Raw genomic sequence first — 15,590 nt, 5'->3', positions numbered from 1 at the left:
AACACGGCGCGTGACGAATTAAATAAAGCTCTACCTTTGACGAGCTGACATAATGCGTGCTTCAAAAATAATTCAGCAATAAATAAATAATTGTTTATTATTTTCAAACAAATTTACTGATGACGATTTCCATATGTCGTATCCATTCACAAAAGCCGAAATCAAGTACGTTAGTAATGAAAACATGTAGGGTTTACTGGCTTACTATACAAACACGACACGCGCAATAATTGTATATTGTTGCTCAATCATACAAAAAGCTTCATTTATCTGAGAGCCAGAGAGGAAACGATTCAACCGAAAACTTAAGTCGCACCCCTTGGCTGGCACGTCTTACCCCAAAGTCAGAGTCATTCACAAAGTTTAGGGGCTCTAGATTAGCATCAACCCTATCGAGAACAGTATTCGGGGATAAGCAAAGCGCTCCGGTCGTTGCGTAATATTTTTGGAGCTATTAATCGGTTGTGTCTACTATCCGTGATTTCAAGAGTGAAATACATAAAAAATATGAAATTTATGTATACAGAAAAATAAAACATTGCAAAAATACGGGAAATCACGAATTCAACAAAATTAGGTTAAAACTAAATAAATTACCGATTATAATTGGAATAGTTAATATAACTTCATCACAATATTAAACGTTTCGCTAGGCATCGTTTCAGCCAGCGCCAGCGTCAAAGAAAATTGCATATTTTCACCATTTTAAAGGAAAAAGATTCTCCTTACCAGGACGCAAGTGTGAGTTCTTCCTTTGGGTGTTTCGTGTTCATTATTTCTTTACTCTTGGTGTTCAAACGAGTACTGTTCGTTAGTTTCTTTGAATTAATGTCAAATATTTGCTTATGTATAAATAAGTTTACAAAAACAAAACTATACATGAGTACATATTATGTTCAGATGTTATAATATTTGTGGTTATTATTCTGCAGAAACTTATGTTTCACAAATGTGGTCTTCCTCTTCGAGCAAATAGTAGTGATTTAATAACAGAAAGGATCAACTCCCAAGAGAATAAAAAAAAAGGAACGATTGTTGAGAGGAATTGGAAAATCTGTGTTCCGAATAATTTAACTTGATTTTGTTCTTTTTGTTTGTCAAGGATAATCGAATTTAGTTTACACAGAACCACCAGAAACGAAATTATATCGGTTCCGTTTTGTTATGCAACGTTTTTTAAGCAGTGAATAATAGATTGTGTAGTGTTGATTGTTAATCATAGTTAAATTATTTATTGATTAAGTTTGTATACTGTGTGGCATCCCATTGACATAGTTATCTTAAATTAATATATGTATCTACTTACGAAGCAAGGGGTGTTACATAGACAAACAGATAAAAACTAAGATGGTGAAAACGTAAGTATTGAATTGTATCTTTATTCTCAATCGTTGTGAACAATGATGCTGTGCAATATTTTGTATCAAAGGGGTGTTTCATCAGGCATTTAGTTGTTTAATTGTTCAGAAAGATTGATTTTTGGGACAAGTTCAAGGTTCTTAAATCGAAACTGCATTTATATGATTCTGGTAGTTATTACAAAATAGTTTCAACCCTTGTTTTAAAGATTTCTTTGTCAAATTAAATATATGTTATCAAATACAATTAAAGGTTTTCTTATATCGATAAAAACATATTGTATCTATTCGAAATACTTTTAAAAATATTTTATTTTCGTTTAAATTGAAGAGTTTATGTTTCTTGTTCTACGTAGTATTTAGGTTCATCTTTCAATGGAAAAAACTGTCTGAAAAAATATCACAAAGGCTCACTTTTCATAGGTTTTGAAAATTAGTAAAACAGCATAATCACTTAAGACAAATGATAACAAATCCAGAAACACTAGATGCTTGTAAATATTGTATGTGCAATATAATGGAATGTGTAATTCTTGTATGTCAATTAAAATACGTGCATCAAATTTTGGACTTCATTATGCACTCACTAGGGCGGTAAAATAACGCAAAACTATTTTAGAATGCAATAAAGTGAAAAATATCATCATTTGTGTTTCTCTAATCTGAAATTTTACTGATTACTGTATATGCGTTGAGCGTTTTGGAGTGCAAATAACTATATTTTTTAATCCAACACTATGCAATTTTAACTTTCTGTCCTTCTTCTCTATATTATATGTATCTTTTAATTAAGATGGTATTAGACCGTGAGGAAAGAGTAAAATAAATATACTTCAGAATATTTTTTTTTCTTGTGAAATAAAAAAGCATCTTCTGAAAATAAGACTTATTTTAATAGAGCGATTTATTAAAAATAAATTTTAATATAAAATATTATTACTTATAATGAATGAATTTACTAACCGATAATTAATATGATAAATATGAAATCTTAAAACTTATTCGAACTTCTTTCTTAATTTTTTTTTTAATTTACCAACCTAAAACCATTATCATCAGCAACCCATTTGACTGAAACTGGTTTTCCATTTGCATCAATATACTCATATTGTCCACGTTTCACAACAGTCTCCTGGCCATTTCCATATTGAATTAATTGTCCTTCCTCTGAAACTTTAGTTCCATCTCCATTCTCATACGCATGACCAAATTTTTGGTTCGAGCTAGTGTTGTCACTATTTGAAGAACTGGCTGTCATCATTTTTGTAACATAACCACCGGTACGATAGTCAGGAGAAATTCCAGTAATCGGAAGATCATATAAGGTTGCAGATAATTGAGGTTCTGGAATTTCAAACTCATGTGTTTTTACTCTTGTTAGGACATCATTTTGAGAAGCAGCTGGTGAAGACTCAATAAATTTATTTAAGTTGTTATTTCTCCCAAAAGAACTTATAGATGATTCATCATAAGAAGATGATGGAAGCACTGTGATGGGCCTTACTAATTTAGTATTTGGCAAATCAACACGTGCTTTGACTGGCTGGTAATGATATTGAATTGGAACTGTTTTTGGCGTAATTCTAGCATGATAAATTGATTTTTGATGTGGATACAACTGATATGTGTAAACGGGAACATATTGCACTGGTGGTGGAGGTGGAGTATTAGTAGGCACATAGTATGTACTACTTGCCAATGAACGAAGATAATTTTGATAGGCAATATTATCGGTTTCACTTTTTGGAGACTCGCTCACAACTGCATCCGGTTTTCGAGTTGGGTTTGATGACCCAAAAAGTCCAAAAAATGATGCATTTATATCTTGTCCTAGTGCAAGGATGAGGACAAGAGTAGTTGCTATCTAAATATATAATAAAATAATATGAAAACAATTTAAATAAATATAAAATACCGAATTTTTGTTTACCTTCAGAGCCATGTTATTAATAACTAGAGATTTGTGTTCGAACTGATAGTTTAAAATGTTTGGTTCGATCTTTTATACTTAAATTAAGTGATTTCAGAAGGAGACACATGGCAGAAAAACATCACAGAACATTAAAGTGTTCATTACAGAACAAGAAGTTAAACAATGGAAAACAAATTTAAATGCCATTAAAAATGAAATGCCCTAGCCCTATGACTAATTGCATTCTAAAAACGAAGCACTATCATCAGAATATCTTTAACTGAAAAGAAACGAGAAACCCTCCTATACATAAGTATCTAATTAAAAAGTGCTCTTTCGATGACAATCAAATTGGAAAGTATTGATTTATATTCAATGTAATATTTCTTTAATTAATTTCTGTTTAATTAAAAAAGGAACAATATTTTTGTGTCAATGGTATAAGAACAACTTATTTTGTAACATTATTTTCTTAACTAATTAGTTGGATAACAAAAGTTTTATGTCTAGAGATTATCTATCAAACCTTTATTAAAAGAATAATATGCATGTTTTTAATATAAGAGGCTTTAATTCACAAAACTATAATTTGTCATCAGAGGGTGAGCATGTCTCCACCAAAAGGAACAAAAGAAAGTTTGTGCTTGGAAAAATGTTTTAACTTTTTTTAAATTTGAACAGGATGTATAGAGTTAATAAAGTAGGACTAATACTTGGTAAGACAACCATACAAATTTGCAGAAACAACATGAAATTCTTCACTCTAATAAAACAGCTTAATAGCGCAAACAATTTTTCATTAACAAATTGAACGCTGCTAGTAGATTACTTTAACTTTTAGGATGAACGAATTTAATGGCTTGATTGCCAAATTTAATGAGCTTCACAGATATCTTTAGTTGAAAAAAAAAACAAATAAATTAAGGTCTACAAAATAGACACTTATAAAAAAATATAACTTAAACTTATAGTGAATGATGCATTGGGATTTATGAAAACTTATCCCAAACATAGATTTGTACCTACAAAAGTCTGGTTAATTCAAGTAAATGCTTATTTTTGTGGCCCTTCATCGAAATGCACAACGTACAAATATTATAAGTTATTCTTTTATTTTCAACATTTATTTTTAATATCAATAATAATAACAAAGTGACAGCGTATTTTTTAAATTAAATTTCTGTTATCATTTTTATTTCTCAACATAGAATTTTAAAAATATTAAAAATAAACTTCAGACAATGTGAGTATCAAAACTTAATTTAAAAAGTCACTTTTGAGCTTTTCTAACACGCCTCCATGGAAATATAATTTTATTAATTTAATTTAGTCCTTGTGTTAAATGTATGTATGTATTTTTATGCACTTCTTTACCACATGCGAGTAGGTACTAGGACGAATAGAAAATATTCATGTTCATAACTCTGTGTGTGTTCATTAAGTGAGCAGGGAAATAAAATGAAATCCTTTTCGGCTCAAACCATGATAAGCCATTCCTATGTGATTGTATCTTTGAAGCACTTAACATGCGAACAAGCAGTACACGCTATGACCGAGTTGTACACTCATAAAAATTAGGGTTGTAAAAATAAGTGAATCATAAAATCAGTTATATCAAACTGGAGAAGCTTAGTTAGGAAAAACAAAGACAGTATGATTGAGAATACTTAGGTAAGCAGTAAGCGCATAAATTTTAAACTTTAGAGAAAGATTTATTAGGATATTTAAAATAAGAAACGTTGTATTATGTACTCTTAACAGCATATTCATATTTTTGTCAGGATAATTAACCTCAACCTATTACTAATCTTCCATTTTTACATTCCATTTAAATTCATATTTTCGCATTGAATTTTAGAATATCCTTATGAAAAACAAAAACGATGAACAACAATGGAAATATTGAACGCACATATGTCGACGAACTGCAGACGTACTATGAGAAATAGTTCCGTAAAATGCTATTGGATCAAAACAATGGCAGGGCAACAACACGTTTGCATGTCAAACGACCATAAAAACTACGTTAATATGGAAATTGTATGGGGTACCTATGAAAATATAAAAAACAACTTTTGAACTCCTTTACAACGAGGAGGCTCCTGCACAAAACCACTAACCCAAAAGAACGAATGTCTGTAGTATACACATGGGTCCAGCTGAAAGGAGTCTATATAATTTGATTTGAAATATTTGATTCTATTACCAATCAAACGCCGACAACATGGCTGAACATCTACAATCAACAAGTAAGTATCATAGTGCACTATTATTTAAAAACCAGAATTACATATTACAAACTTTGTATGACAATTTTTGTGTAAAACAATCCTGAAATTATTTAAGTATAATTATACATATGCACATACATACACATTCCCATTTAATAGATTTTGTTATCCTTCTGCAAATCTTTTATTTTTGTAATGCTTCCAAGTATTGGCGTGTCTCTCGAAAGTCGTAATTTTCAGTTTTTGCTGTTGTGGTTTTATTTTAATATGACGATTTGGACATGAATGTTATTTATTACACTCAACAGTTGGGTGTTGAAATTTATGATGACACCTTGGAAAGTTTTTTAGATTTTACCTATTGAACTTGTTTATGCATCAACTACATGCTTTTTGAAAATGCATAATTTCATATTCTTTGATAGTTTATTGCAGACGCTTGTATATAGAAGTATCTGCTTCTTTTGACTTGAACTTATTTAATTATAGCATTTGGAGGTTACCTTCTTCTGGTATTGTTCATATCTTGCAAGTAAATTGTTGAAAAGATAGATTAAAATCATCTTTTTAAATGCTATTTCGATTAAGTTAATTGTTCTTGAATCTAAGCTTATGTTGGAAAATCCTTTAAAGTTCACATTTAGAAGTTTGGTTCGATTTCAAAATTTTGTATTTTATATGTGTATGCATTTTTACAAATCATTTATAAAAGGTTTACTCAAGTCTCTTATTGCTTATGGATTAAGTTGATTACTCTTTTCAATTTCGTGGGGCCTTGTAATATACTTTTTGGCAGCCATGTACGAAATATAACAAACAACTATTTGTTAAAACCTTCAATGTTTTGTAATGTATGGTTAAGTCTTGGAATAAACGTTTAACTTGGCCAAATGACAATCAATAGCGTCATATAATAAGTGTAAATTAGTTAAACAAGGACGTTTACTAAATAGCGTCCTTTACGATAAATTTAGTTTGAATTGATATAAGTTCGATAGAATAAACCATTGGGTTAAATATTTGCGGTACTGTGTTAAAATTGAATTAATTTACAATTTTTTCCCATATAATCTATCCTTATTCATTTTATTGTAAATAAGTTGATGTAATCTTCATAGCTATAGACTAACCTAGATTTCAAGATTGATTTATTCGGACAGGATTACAAAACAACTTTACAGCACACATCAAAACACATCACTTAAGAAATAAATTCAAATTTGTCCATGAATAATTGTAGCAATAAATTAAACAAACCTGAATAGACACAACATAATTTTATTTCTTGGTTACGCAAGTGGCGGCACTCTTATGTAAAGATTAAGGACATTGTCTGAGCACATTGAGGAAGATGACACAAATCAAATGTTGTAGTATTTTAAAACCCCCTTTACGATTAGTCCTTTGGCTTCAAACAAACATCATTAAACATATACACAAAACAAATTAAATTTAAATTCGCTTAAGGAAAAAAAATAAATTCAATTCCAAAATATAGATTATTCAAATTTTAACCGTGAAAATAGTTTTTGCAGATGTTTTTCACTCTTTTCTGTTGCTTTTGCATTATCTATATTCCGGTTATAAAAACAATTTTGTTGGACATCAAGTATTAGCACTATGTGTCTGAATAATATGAAACCGTATATCTCTTTACGCCTGTATCCATTGTTCAGTGTTTATTGTTGAAGAACTACACACCTCCCACACTGTTTCCGGTTGCCTAAAACGTGGTGGTTGGTCCATGTAGAGATGCCAAGAATAATATTGGGAAGCATTTGCCTTCGTGTTATTTTTGTATCCTTTAAACTTTTCTCATAACGGAAAAACGAGTAGAACATATCCATTTCATTTTAATTTTAGTTTTACTTGAGCTCTTCCACGTCGAGGTTTCTGTGTGAAAACGTTGTTCTTGTACTGCTAAAAAAATTAATTTTTGAATTTGTTTCCGGACATAAAATTGGATTACAAACAATTACGATAATTTCTATTTAAAATTGTAATAAACTTTCTATTCCGTTGAACGAAGTTTTTAATGGAAAGTTTTTCTCATAATAATTTGAAAGAATTTTAATTAAAAGTCTTAACAGTGACAGTGAGTGTGCAGAATAGAATAGAAGGTTTCTGAGCGAAAAAAAATTAATTATTAAATTTTGTATATACTCACATAAAAACATAGTGTTATTTTTACTATTTTCTAAATGTCAACCTTCAACTTTGTAAATGCCAAGAAGAAACATTTAGAAATATAAGTTCGATGCTTGTGAGTTACTTATGTTCTTAAATTGTGTTTGATGATGCGTCTATTTGTATTTTATTTACTTTATACCTATTTGTTTTTACTATACATAATTATGCTTATATACAAGCATTTTAATTAAAAAATAATAATATTGACATAAGGAAACAAATTCATAGGCAATTTTTATGAAGCGGAACAAAATATCAATGAATAACATAAAATAAAAAAAAATCACTTTGCAGTTCACCCACATCCTGGTGACGACGAAATCATCAATGACTCACCTACATCTCAACGACTGGGTCGTCATCTCAGCAAATCCGCATCAGAACTGAATGGACACGATTGTTCCATTGATTCACCTAATACGTCACCGAAACGTGCCAAAAGTGCTGCCAGTCCTTCGGTTGCTGGTGTATTCCAAAAAACCCATGGATTTCTCAATAGCTTAAAGCATCGTTGGGGAAGAGCGCGTAGTAAAGAGAAAGTAGGACGTAGATCACCTAACGATCTGCTCGAACAGGAGAGCACAGATTATGCAGCCGACTACAGTTCAGAAGGAAGTTCTGCAACGCATAGTCCCCGGCATAGAGCACGAACCATTGAAGGATCACCGCTTGCTCGAGAGCTTAAGGCTAGTGCGAACATAGCTGTAGATAATCGTTTACGGTTTGGTGGCTCCATGGAGGGAAGAATTGATGAGGATACTGAAATGAGTGATAAGATAAGCCAGGATCAACTTCAGGTACTGCAGGTGATATACGTGAATATGGTGAACCTTTGTTTAACATTGATCAAAAGCAATAATTTAATTTTAGATGGAAGAGCAGCGGCGAAGGAAGGAAGCTGTACTACGGCAATATGTTTTCTTTCAACTTCGTGTTCATTTAAAAAGCGGAAGTGACTTAGTCGCCATGGACAAAAATGGTAAAAAAGACATTTAATACATTTTGTATTCAAGCGCGTAATATTTTGTTTGCTTTCAACTAGGCCTAAGTGATCCTTATGTTAAGTTCAAAGTGGCAGGACGACTGTTACATAAATCCCGCACAATTCACCGTGACCTTAATCCAGTCTGGGACGAAGTATTTGTCGTACCAATTGAAGACCCATTCCAACCTGTTGTCATCAAGGTTAGTTTCACAGCCCCATTGCAAATGGGAAATCCTATTTAAGCATTTCAAATGTCGTTGCCAAATTCCGTTTGTCTATTTCATCTTAGAGCGCATTTTGTTGTTCACTTTTTTTAAGGTATTCGATTACGATTGGGGCTTGCAGGATGATTTTATGGGAGCGGCCAAATTAGATTTAACACAGCTAGAGTTAGGAAAAGCGGAAGAAATGACTGTGAAACTGGTAGACTCCACTCGTCCCGAGCGAGAGATGGGGGAAATTCAAATCAATTTAACACTGTGGCCAAGAAGTCAAGAGGATAAGGAAGTGGTAAGTGAAGAGTGACATGTTTCTATTTTATTTTGTACGTGACTTCCTGGAAATGAAGATTGTTTGCATAGCTGATGGAGCTTCATTTATAATGACCGAAAGTTATTTGGGTGTATACTGTTTTTTGTTTTTTTGAATTTTTAGAAGTTTTTTAGATAAAAAACAATGATGCAATTTTGTAATTTAATTGTTTAAAGCTTTGTTCTCTTCTTCTTTTCGTGAATAAAATGAGGTATACTAATTTATACTATTATTTATTAACGAAGCTTACGTTATTGTTTGCATCTTTTATTGACATATTCAATTGAAAACATACCGACAAAAAATACATCGATACAATAAACTATAAATATGTAAATTTGACGCCACTTGTCAATTATTGAAATATAAAAATAAAAAGCTCTCTTAATTTTGTTTTGCAATCATACAGTCCCTGGCCATATTATTAGACGCACTTTTGACTTTTTGCAAAGTCTTAATCTAAATCAGATTTTCGAATATTGTAAAGCATTTAAATTATTTGGTATGCAGAATATAAACTACTTCCTTGGAATAAAGCAACAGATTTAAAGATTTTTTTAAATTAATATTTTCAGTTTTTTTGTTGTTGTTATTTTTGTAATTTTTTACAATATTTTGTAGAACCTCCTTTTGCTTTAATAAGTGCCTCAATAATTCTAATGGGCATACTGTCAATGCATGATTCGACTGTTTCCTGCATTTGTGGGTGGTGATTCAACATGTGAATTACTCTTTCAATAAGTGACCGCATCTTAAGCCACTTCCCTCTTCATCAGCTCCCACACGTTTTCAATTGGGTTCATATGAGGGCTGTTTTTCGGACAGTCCAACCATACATCCATTCTTGAGTGTTATAAATATTGCGAATAATCTAATAGGTATAAAAATTCTACAGTGCGTCTTATTATATGGCCAGGGACTGTAACTTAAGAATTAAGAACAACTTATTTGTTTCCACAACATGTATAGCTGTTGAAGTTGAACTTCATACTATAGGTTAATTGAAAAAGTGCATTCAATTAAAATCGTGGCTAAACTGGTTTTAGAATTAAAACAAAAATAGTAAAAAACTTAACAAATCTGTTATTCCCACGATATTGCATTATACTTATAAGGTCATTTGAATGTTTTCTTTCAAAGATGTTATGACAAGTTCAAGTTAGAAACAATTATTGTTCTATTAATCTATTACTATAATAATATGGTATTGAACTTGCAGTTTAGATTTTGCAAAACCTTGGAAACATCGTCTCGCTTAGTCAAGAGAATAGTCTACATTTTAATAAGATATATACAATGAAGAAAATGTTATTCTTTCAGCATTTCCAGAGAAATTCAAAACTAGCTGAGTCATCAAAAAGATTAAAGTCGCAAATATGGAGTTCGGTTGTAACTATTCTGCTAGTCAAAGCAAAGGACTTACCATTTTCAGAGGACGGAACCAAGTTAAACGACGCGCATATCAAATTCAGGTACGTTATATAGGTGTATAATGTATTAGCTTTTTCCACTAAATCAAATTAACCATTCAAAAATATCAAGGTTAGGTAATGAAAAGTACAAAAGTAAATCTTCATGGACTGAACGATGGCTAGAACAATTTGATCTTCATCTTTTTGACGAAGATCAACTATTAGAACTCTCACTGTGGAATCGAAATAACCTCTATGGAAAGTCAACAATCGATCTAAGTGCATTTCCTCGCGAAACTACTCATGGCATCTGGAAGCCCTTCGAAGACTGCCCTGGAGAAGTATTTTTAATGCTAACTATCAGTGGAACAACAGCGCTCGAAACAATAAGTGATCTTAAGGTTTACAAGGAAGACCCTAGAGAAGTTCGTGCTGTGCATGATAGGTATTGTTGGCACCGATGCTTTCAAAATCTACGAGACGTTGGCCATTTAACTGTGAAAGTGTTTGGGGCCACGGGGCTGGCCGCAGCCGATATTGGCGGAAAATCAGATCCTTTTTGTGTGCTTGAATTGGGTAATGCAAGGTTACAGACGCAAACTGAATATAAAACACTTACACCGAATTGGAATAAAATCTTTACATTGTAAGTTGTTTACGCTAAGGAGCTTTCTTTTTTTGTAAATAAAGTGAAATATAATTTTTAACAGCAATGTGAAAGATATAACAAACGTGTTGGAATTGACTGTATTTGATGAGGATCGTGACCATAGAGTGGAATTTTTGGGCAAGCTTGCAATTCCTCTAATGCGCATTAAGAGTGGCGTCAAGCGATGGTACACCCTCAAGGACAAAAACCTTTGCTCTAGAGCAAAAGGCATATCACCCCAGGTAAAAAGAAAACACAACCTTTTTATTTTTCTTGGTAACATAGATTATATTGCATTTTTGTTCTTCATTTCGATTTTTTTGATACTGATATAATTTTTGTATATTAATTGGTTTATTAATACCATGGCCGGCAAAATATAATGACACCTTTAAAGTAACCAATGTTCCCACTTTATTTCCTATTCAATATTCAGTAAATATGTATCAAAATTGTTTAGAATGAAAATTTAATTAAAAACTTCTGAAGAATGTGTCTTTTTACAGATTATCGTTTTTGATCGATTAAAATAATATTATAAATAATAATAATGTTATACCCAAATTTAACCTAACTTTTATCTTCATAAATTTTAATTTCATATCAGATTCTTCTTGAAATGACAGTAGTATGGAATCCTGTCAGAGCAGTTTGTCGTATCTTACAACCCAAAGAAGAAAAGCTTATTCAACAAGAAGCTAAATTCAAGCGGCAACTTTTTTTGCGAAATGTTAACCGTCTCAAAGTAATTATTATGGATATACTGGATTTTGCAAGATATGTTCAGTAAGTATGGCAATATTTGGCAATACAAATCAGAAATTGTGACTTGTTTTCCTCCTCGCAGAAGCTGCTTTGAATGGGAGTCACCAATACGTTCGATTATTGCATTTATCTTTTGGATTTTAGCCTGCGTGTATGGGAATTTAGAGACCATTCCATTAGTGTTACTTCTTATTATGCTCAAGTAAGTTAATTAGATTTCACTTTTGTCTTTGTCCTTTTATTCAAGGGAGCTCTTTTACTAACTATTTAGAAATTGGTTCATTCGGTGGATAACAGGCACATCATCTGATTCAGCCAACAACTACGTTTATGACTACGATGAAGACGACGATGATGACAAGGAAAAAGAAGAAAAGAAATCTATCAAAGAAAGATTACAAGCTATCCAAGAAGTCTCACAGTCCGTTCAAAACACTATTGGCTATTTGGCATCGTTAGGGGAAAGCACGAAAAAGTATGATAACTTAATATGTTAATGAAAAAGTCATTAGTTTGCAACGAAGCTTATACTTTTTGCAGCACTTTTAATTTTTCCGTCCCTGAACTAACCTGGTTGGCTGCTGTTTTGCTTATAGGCGCTATTTTAGTTTTACATTTTATACCAATACGAATCATTTTATTTTTTTGGGGTGTAATGAAGTTCTCTAGGCGAATTCTGCGACCAAATACTATTCCAAATAACGAAGTATTGGACTTTTTATCAAGAGTGCCGGATGATGAGGAAATTGTAACTAAATTTAATAATCTTTGTATATATAAATGAGTAATTAATGTAATTTTTGTATTTAAGAACCAATTTCGTGAGCTACCACCATGTTCCCAAAATGATGCAATGCGGGCAAATCAGAAAAAGAAAATGAAATCTTCATAGTCCAAAAACATGGATAAACCAGTAGGCAGTTATGATTATGATATGCCAACTGCTGTACCTCAAAATGTTGTAAATATATCTTCTCGTTCCATTAAGACCGCTTCATCGTACTTAAAATCAGGGAAAAATACTATAAAAAATGTCGCAAAAAAGAAAATTATAGGTGCTTTTAAAGGCGAAGACTTGGAAGTCAAAAATTGGCAAAATTGAAAAGGAATGAATAAGACCTAAGAAGAAAGATGGAAAACTTATGTGCATCAATGTTTCTTTTATGACTTAATGGCAATTTAAAGTTAAAAAATTGTATTTGTTCCTTTAATAGTTAAAATAGCTACGACTGTATTAAGGAGGGGTAAAGTTTTGAAACAAGTTGAAACTTTACGAGCTTTAAGTTAAGTTCATTTCGAAATCAAAACACAATTATTCTTACGCATTTACTCGATCGCACATAGAATGAATAATGCGTCTATATACATACATACGTCCAAACTAATTAATAGATATTACAGAAGGCTGTCAGCTTGAAAATCATGGAAAAAGTATTTTTAGTAAGGTTAATTATTCTTAGTTTTAAGAATTTTGTACCTTGAAAATTTTATCAGTTAACAATTTTTTAATAGTTAAGAAATGCTTCAAACATATTTTGACACAATCACACAACAAATAGCTTAAATAAAAACATTGTTTTTTTTATATTTCTGTTGTGAAAAATATTTTCAGCTTCTCTTATAAACTGCTACATTTAATACAGATGATGAAGTGTTGGAATTAAAGATGAAAGCCTTAATTTTATTACGAATTACTCTTATAAATATTACGTCCAGTAAAAATGAATTTCCCTGATAATGTTTTTCCTTAACGACAATTATGTTATTAACAGAAAATAAACTTTCAATAATTTTGGAAGTTATTCCATTGAATTTTGTTACAGGGAAATTTATTAAAAAAATTTGTGATCTATGAAAATACTTTCAAGAGAAAATGATATAATATAATTTTATGTGTATAAAAACGTATGGTTTATTTCTATTTTAAAATTAAATTTTGAATCGTATTAAAAAAAAAGAGGTTTTTAGAGTAAAAATAATTTTTTAAGTTACTAAACATATTCAAAGTCTTTTATTATTTAATCATACTTTGTGTAAAAAATTTTCATAATTTTTAGAAGAGAAGTATATTATGTATTTTTTTTAAGAACTCTCACACATCGGTTTGCACAGATTGTTTTCTTAAACAAATATTAATATAAGTATACTATCTTTTTTTTCATGAAGTTGGTACTATGAATCGCTAAAACTTTGAAAATATTTCTTAAAATAAAATTAAATTTTGTCTCAAAAAATAACACGCAATTATCAATTAACGCAATACATTTATTTTTTTAAAGTGCATGCAATATTATGAAGTTCCATTATCTAAAAAAATTGTTTTAATTTTAACTTACAATATTAAGTAGATATTCGAAAAAAAAAAATGTCTGTGAATACAAAATCAATTAAATTACCTGCATTTTATTATAAATATGTCTAACTACATAATTATTGAACAATTTTTAAATATATGTATCTTAATAAACTCAAATCTTTAAAAGAAATAGTTGTTAATCTTAATACTCAACTCCACTCGAAAATATTTATTTACACAATCAAAATGATATTTAACTAAAATTAAAAACATGAAAACTAAATGTATATTTACAAACGCGCACAGTTATGTTTTGAATGTAAGTTTATTTTAAAGTAATTAATTGCAATAATTGAAAATATATTCCTATATTATGTTTAGTGAAAATTATGTGATATTTTCTTTAAAATTAAGTTTATTAAAAAAATGGTAATTTTACAAGCTTATAGCTTTGTATTTGCATTGATTAAGGGATACAGATAAGAAAATGATATAAAATTGATCCTTTTTATTAATTTATGAAAATTATAGCTTCCAAATTAATACTTTTTATCTTCCTCCATGAGTTTTTCTTAATAATTCATAAATTTTCTGGAAAGTTATTTATAAATTACGTTTAAAAAAAGCTTATTAAATCGTTTGAAATACTTAATAATATTAAGAAATAGAAACTAGAAAATCTCTTTTACCCACCTTACAGCAAACTATAAAATATTTTAATAAATATTTGCATACCATACATACTTAACAGAAATATAATTTTCGTATTCCTAATGCAGACACTTATTTTCTTAGTATAATATAATATTTTAATGCTTTAGACTTTTAAAATAATTGCCTTCAATTTTTTACATAAAAATTAGTTTAAAAAAATGTTAAATAATCTTAAAAAAAAGAAACAAAATCAAATTTTTAAACGTACGAAATACAAATTATGAATTTTCTATTTACATAATAAGGTGGTTTTCATATTTAATAAAATGTTAATAAATGATGATTAAGAAAATGGTAAGTAAATGGCAATAGTGCTTTTGGTTCTTAATTAATTTGAATTACTCATGCATAACTATTTTCGAAATGATTGCCAAAATTCTTATTCTGCTAAGGTCCTTTTGTAAATTAATGTTTTCATATCTAAAAATTGAAATATAACATTTAACCAACGCAAATGATTCCACATATACATGAACTTGCACAACAAATTAAAACGTATAACTATTCTATTCTAATGGGTCCGATTTGTCGAAAATTTTGACATTTT

General features: G+C 30.2%; 2 protein-coding genes across 2 annotated transcripts; one reads left to right on the top strand and one right to left on the bottom strand.

The window, feature by feature from the left end:
• Window positions 1-398: 398 nt before the first annotated feature.
• Window positions 399-15,263, top strand: LOC129951583 (multiple C2 and transmembrane domain-containing protein). The gene is made up of 14 exons (XM_056063814.1): window positions 399-1,358; window positions 5,129-5,519; window positions 7,986-8,497; window positions 8,562-8,670; window positions 8,734-8,876; window positions 8,995-9,186; window positions 10,528-10,679; window positions 10,750-11,265; window positions 11,330-11,510; window positions 11,876-12,054; window positions 12,116-12,235; window positions 12,305-12,508; window positions 12,574-12,781; window positions 12,845-15,263. The coding sequence occupies exons 2-14, from the start codon at window positions 5,495-5,497 to the stop codon at window positions 12,923-12,925; spliced, it is 2,622 nt and encodes an 873-aa protein (XP_055919789.1). The 5' UTR covers window positions 399-1,358; window positions 5,129-5,494; the 3' UTR covers window positions 12,926-15,263.
• Window positions 1,371-5,097, bottom strand: LOC129951588 (uncharacterized). The gene is made up of 2 exons (XM_056063826.1): window positions 3,289-5,097; window positions 1,371-3,222 (listed from the first exon to the last, which is right to left on the bottom strand). Exons 1-2 carry the CDS (start codon window positions 3,298-3,300, stop codon window positions 2,386-2,388), a joined length of 849 nt encoding a protein of 282 aa, XP_055919801.1. The 5' UTR covers window positions 3,301-5,097; the 3' UTR covers window positions 1,371-2,385.
• Window positions 15,264-15,590: the final 327 nt, after the last annotated feature.

This window comes from Eupeodes corollae, chromosome 3 (genome assembly GCF_945859685.1).
Source record: "Eupeodes corollae chromosome 3, idEupCoro1.1, whole genome shotgun sequence".
Lineage (NCBI taxonomy): Eukaryota > Metazoa > Arthropoda > Insecta > Diptera > Syrphidae > Eupeodes > Eupeodes corollae.
This window is presented reverse-complemented; position numbering and strand designations above follow the sequence as displayed.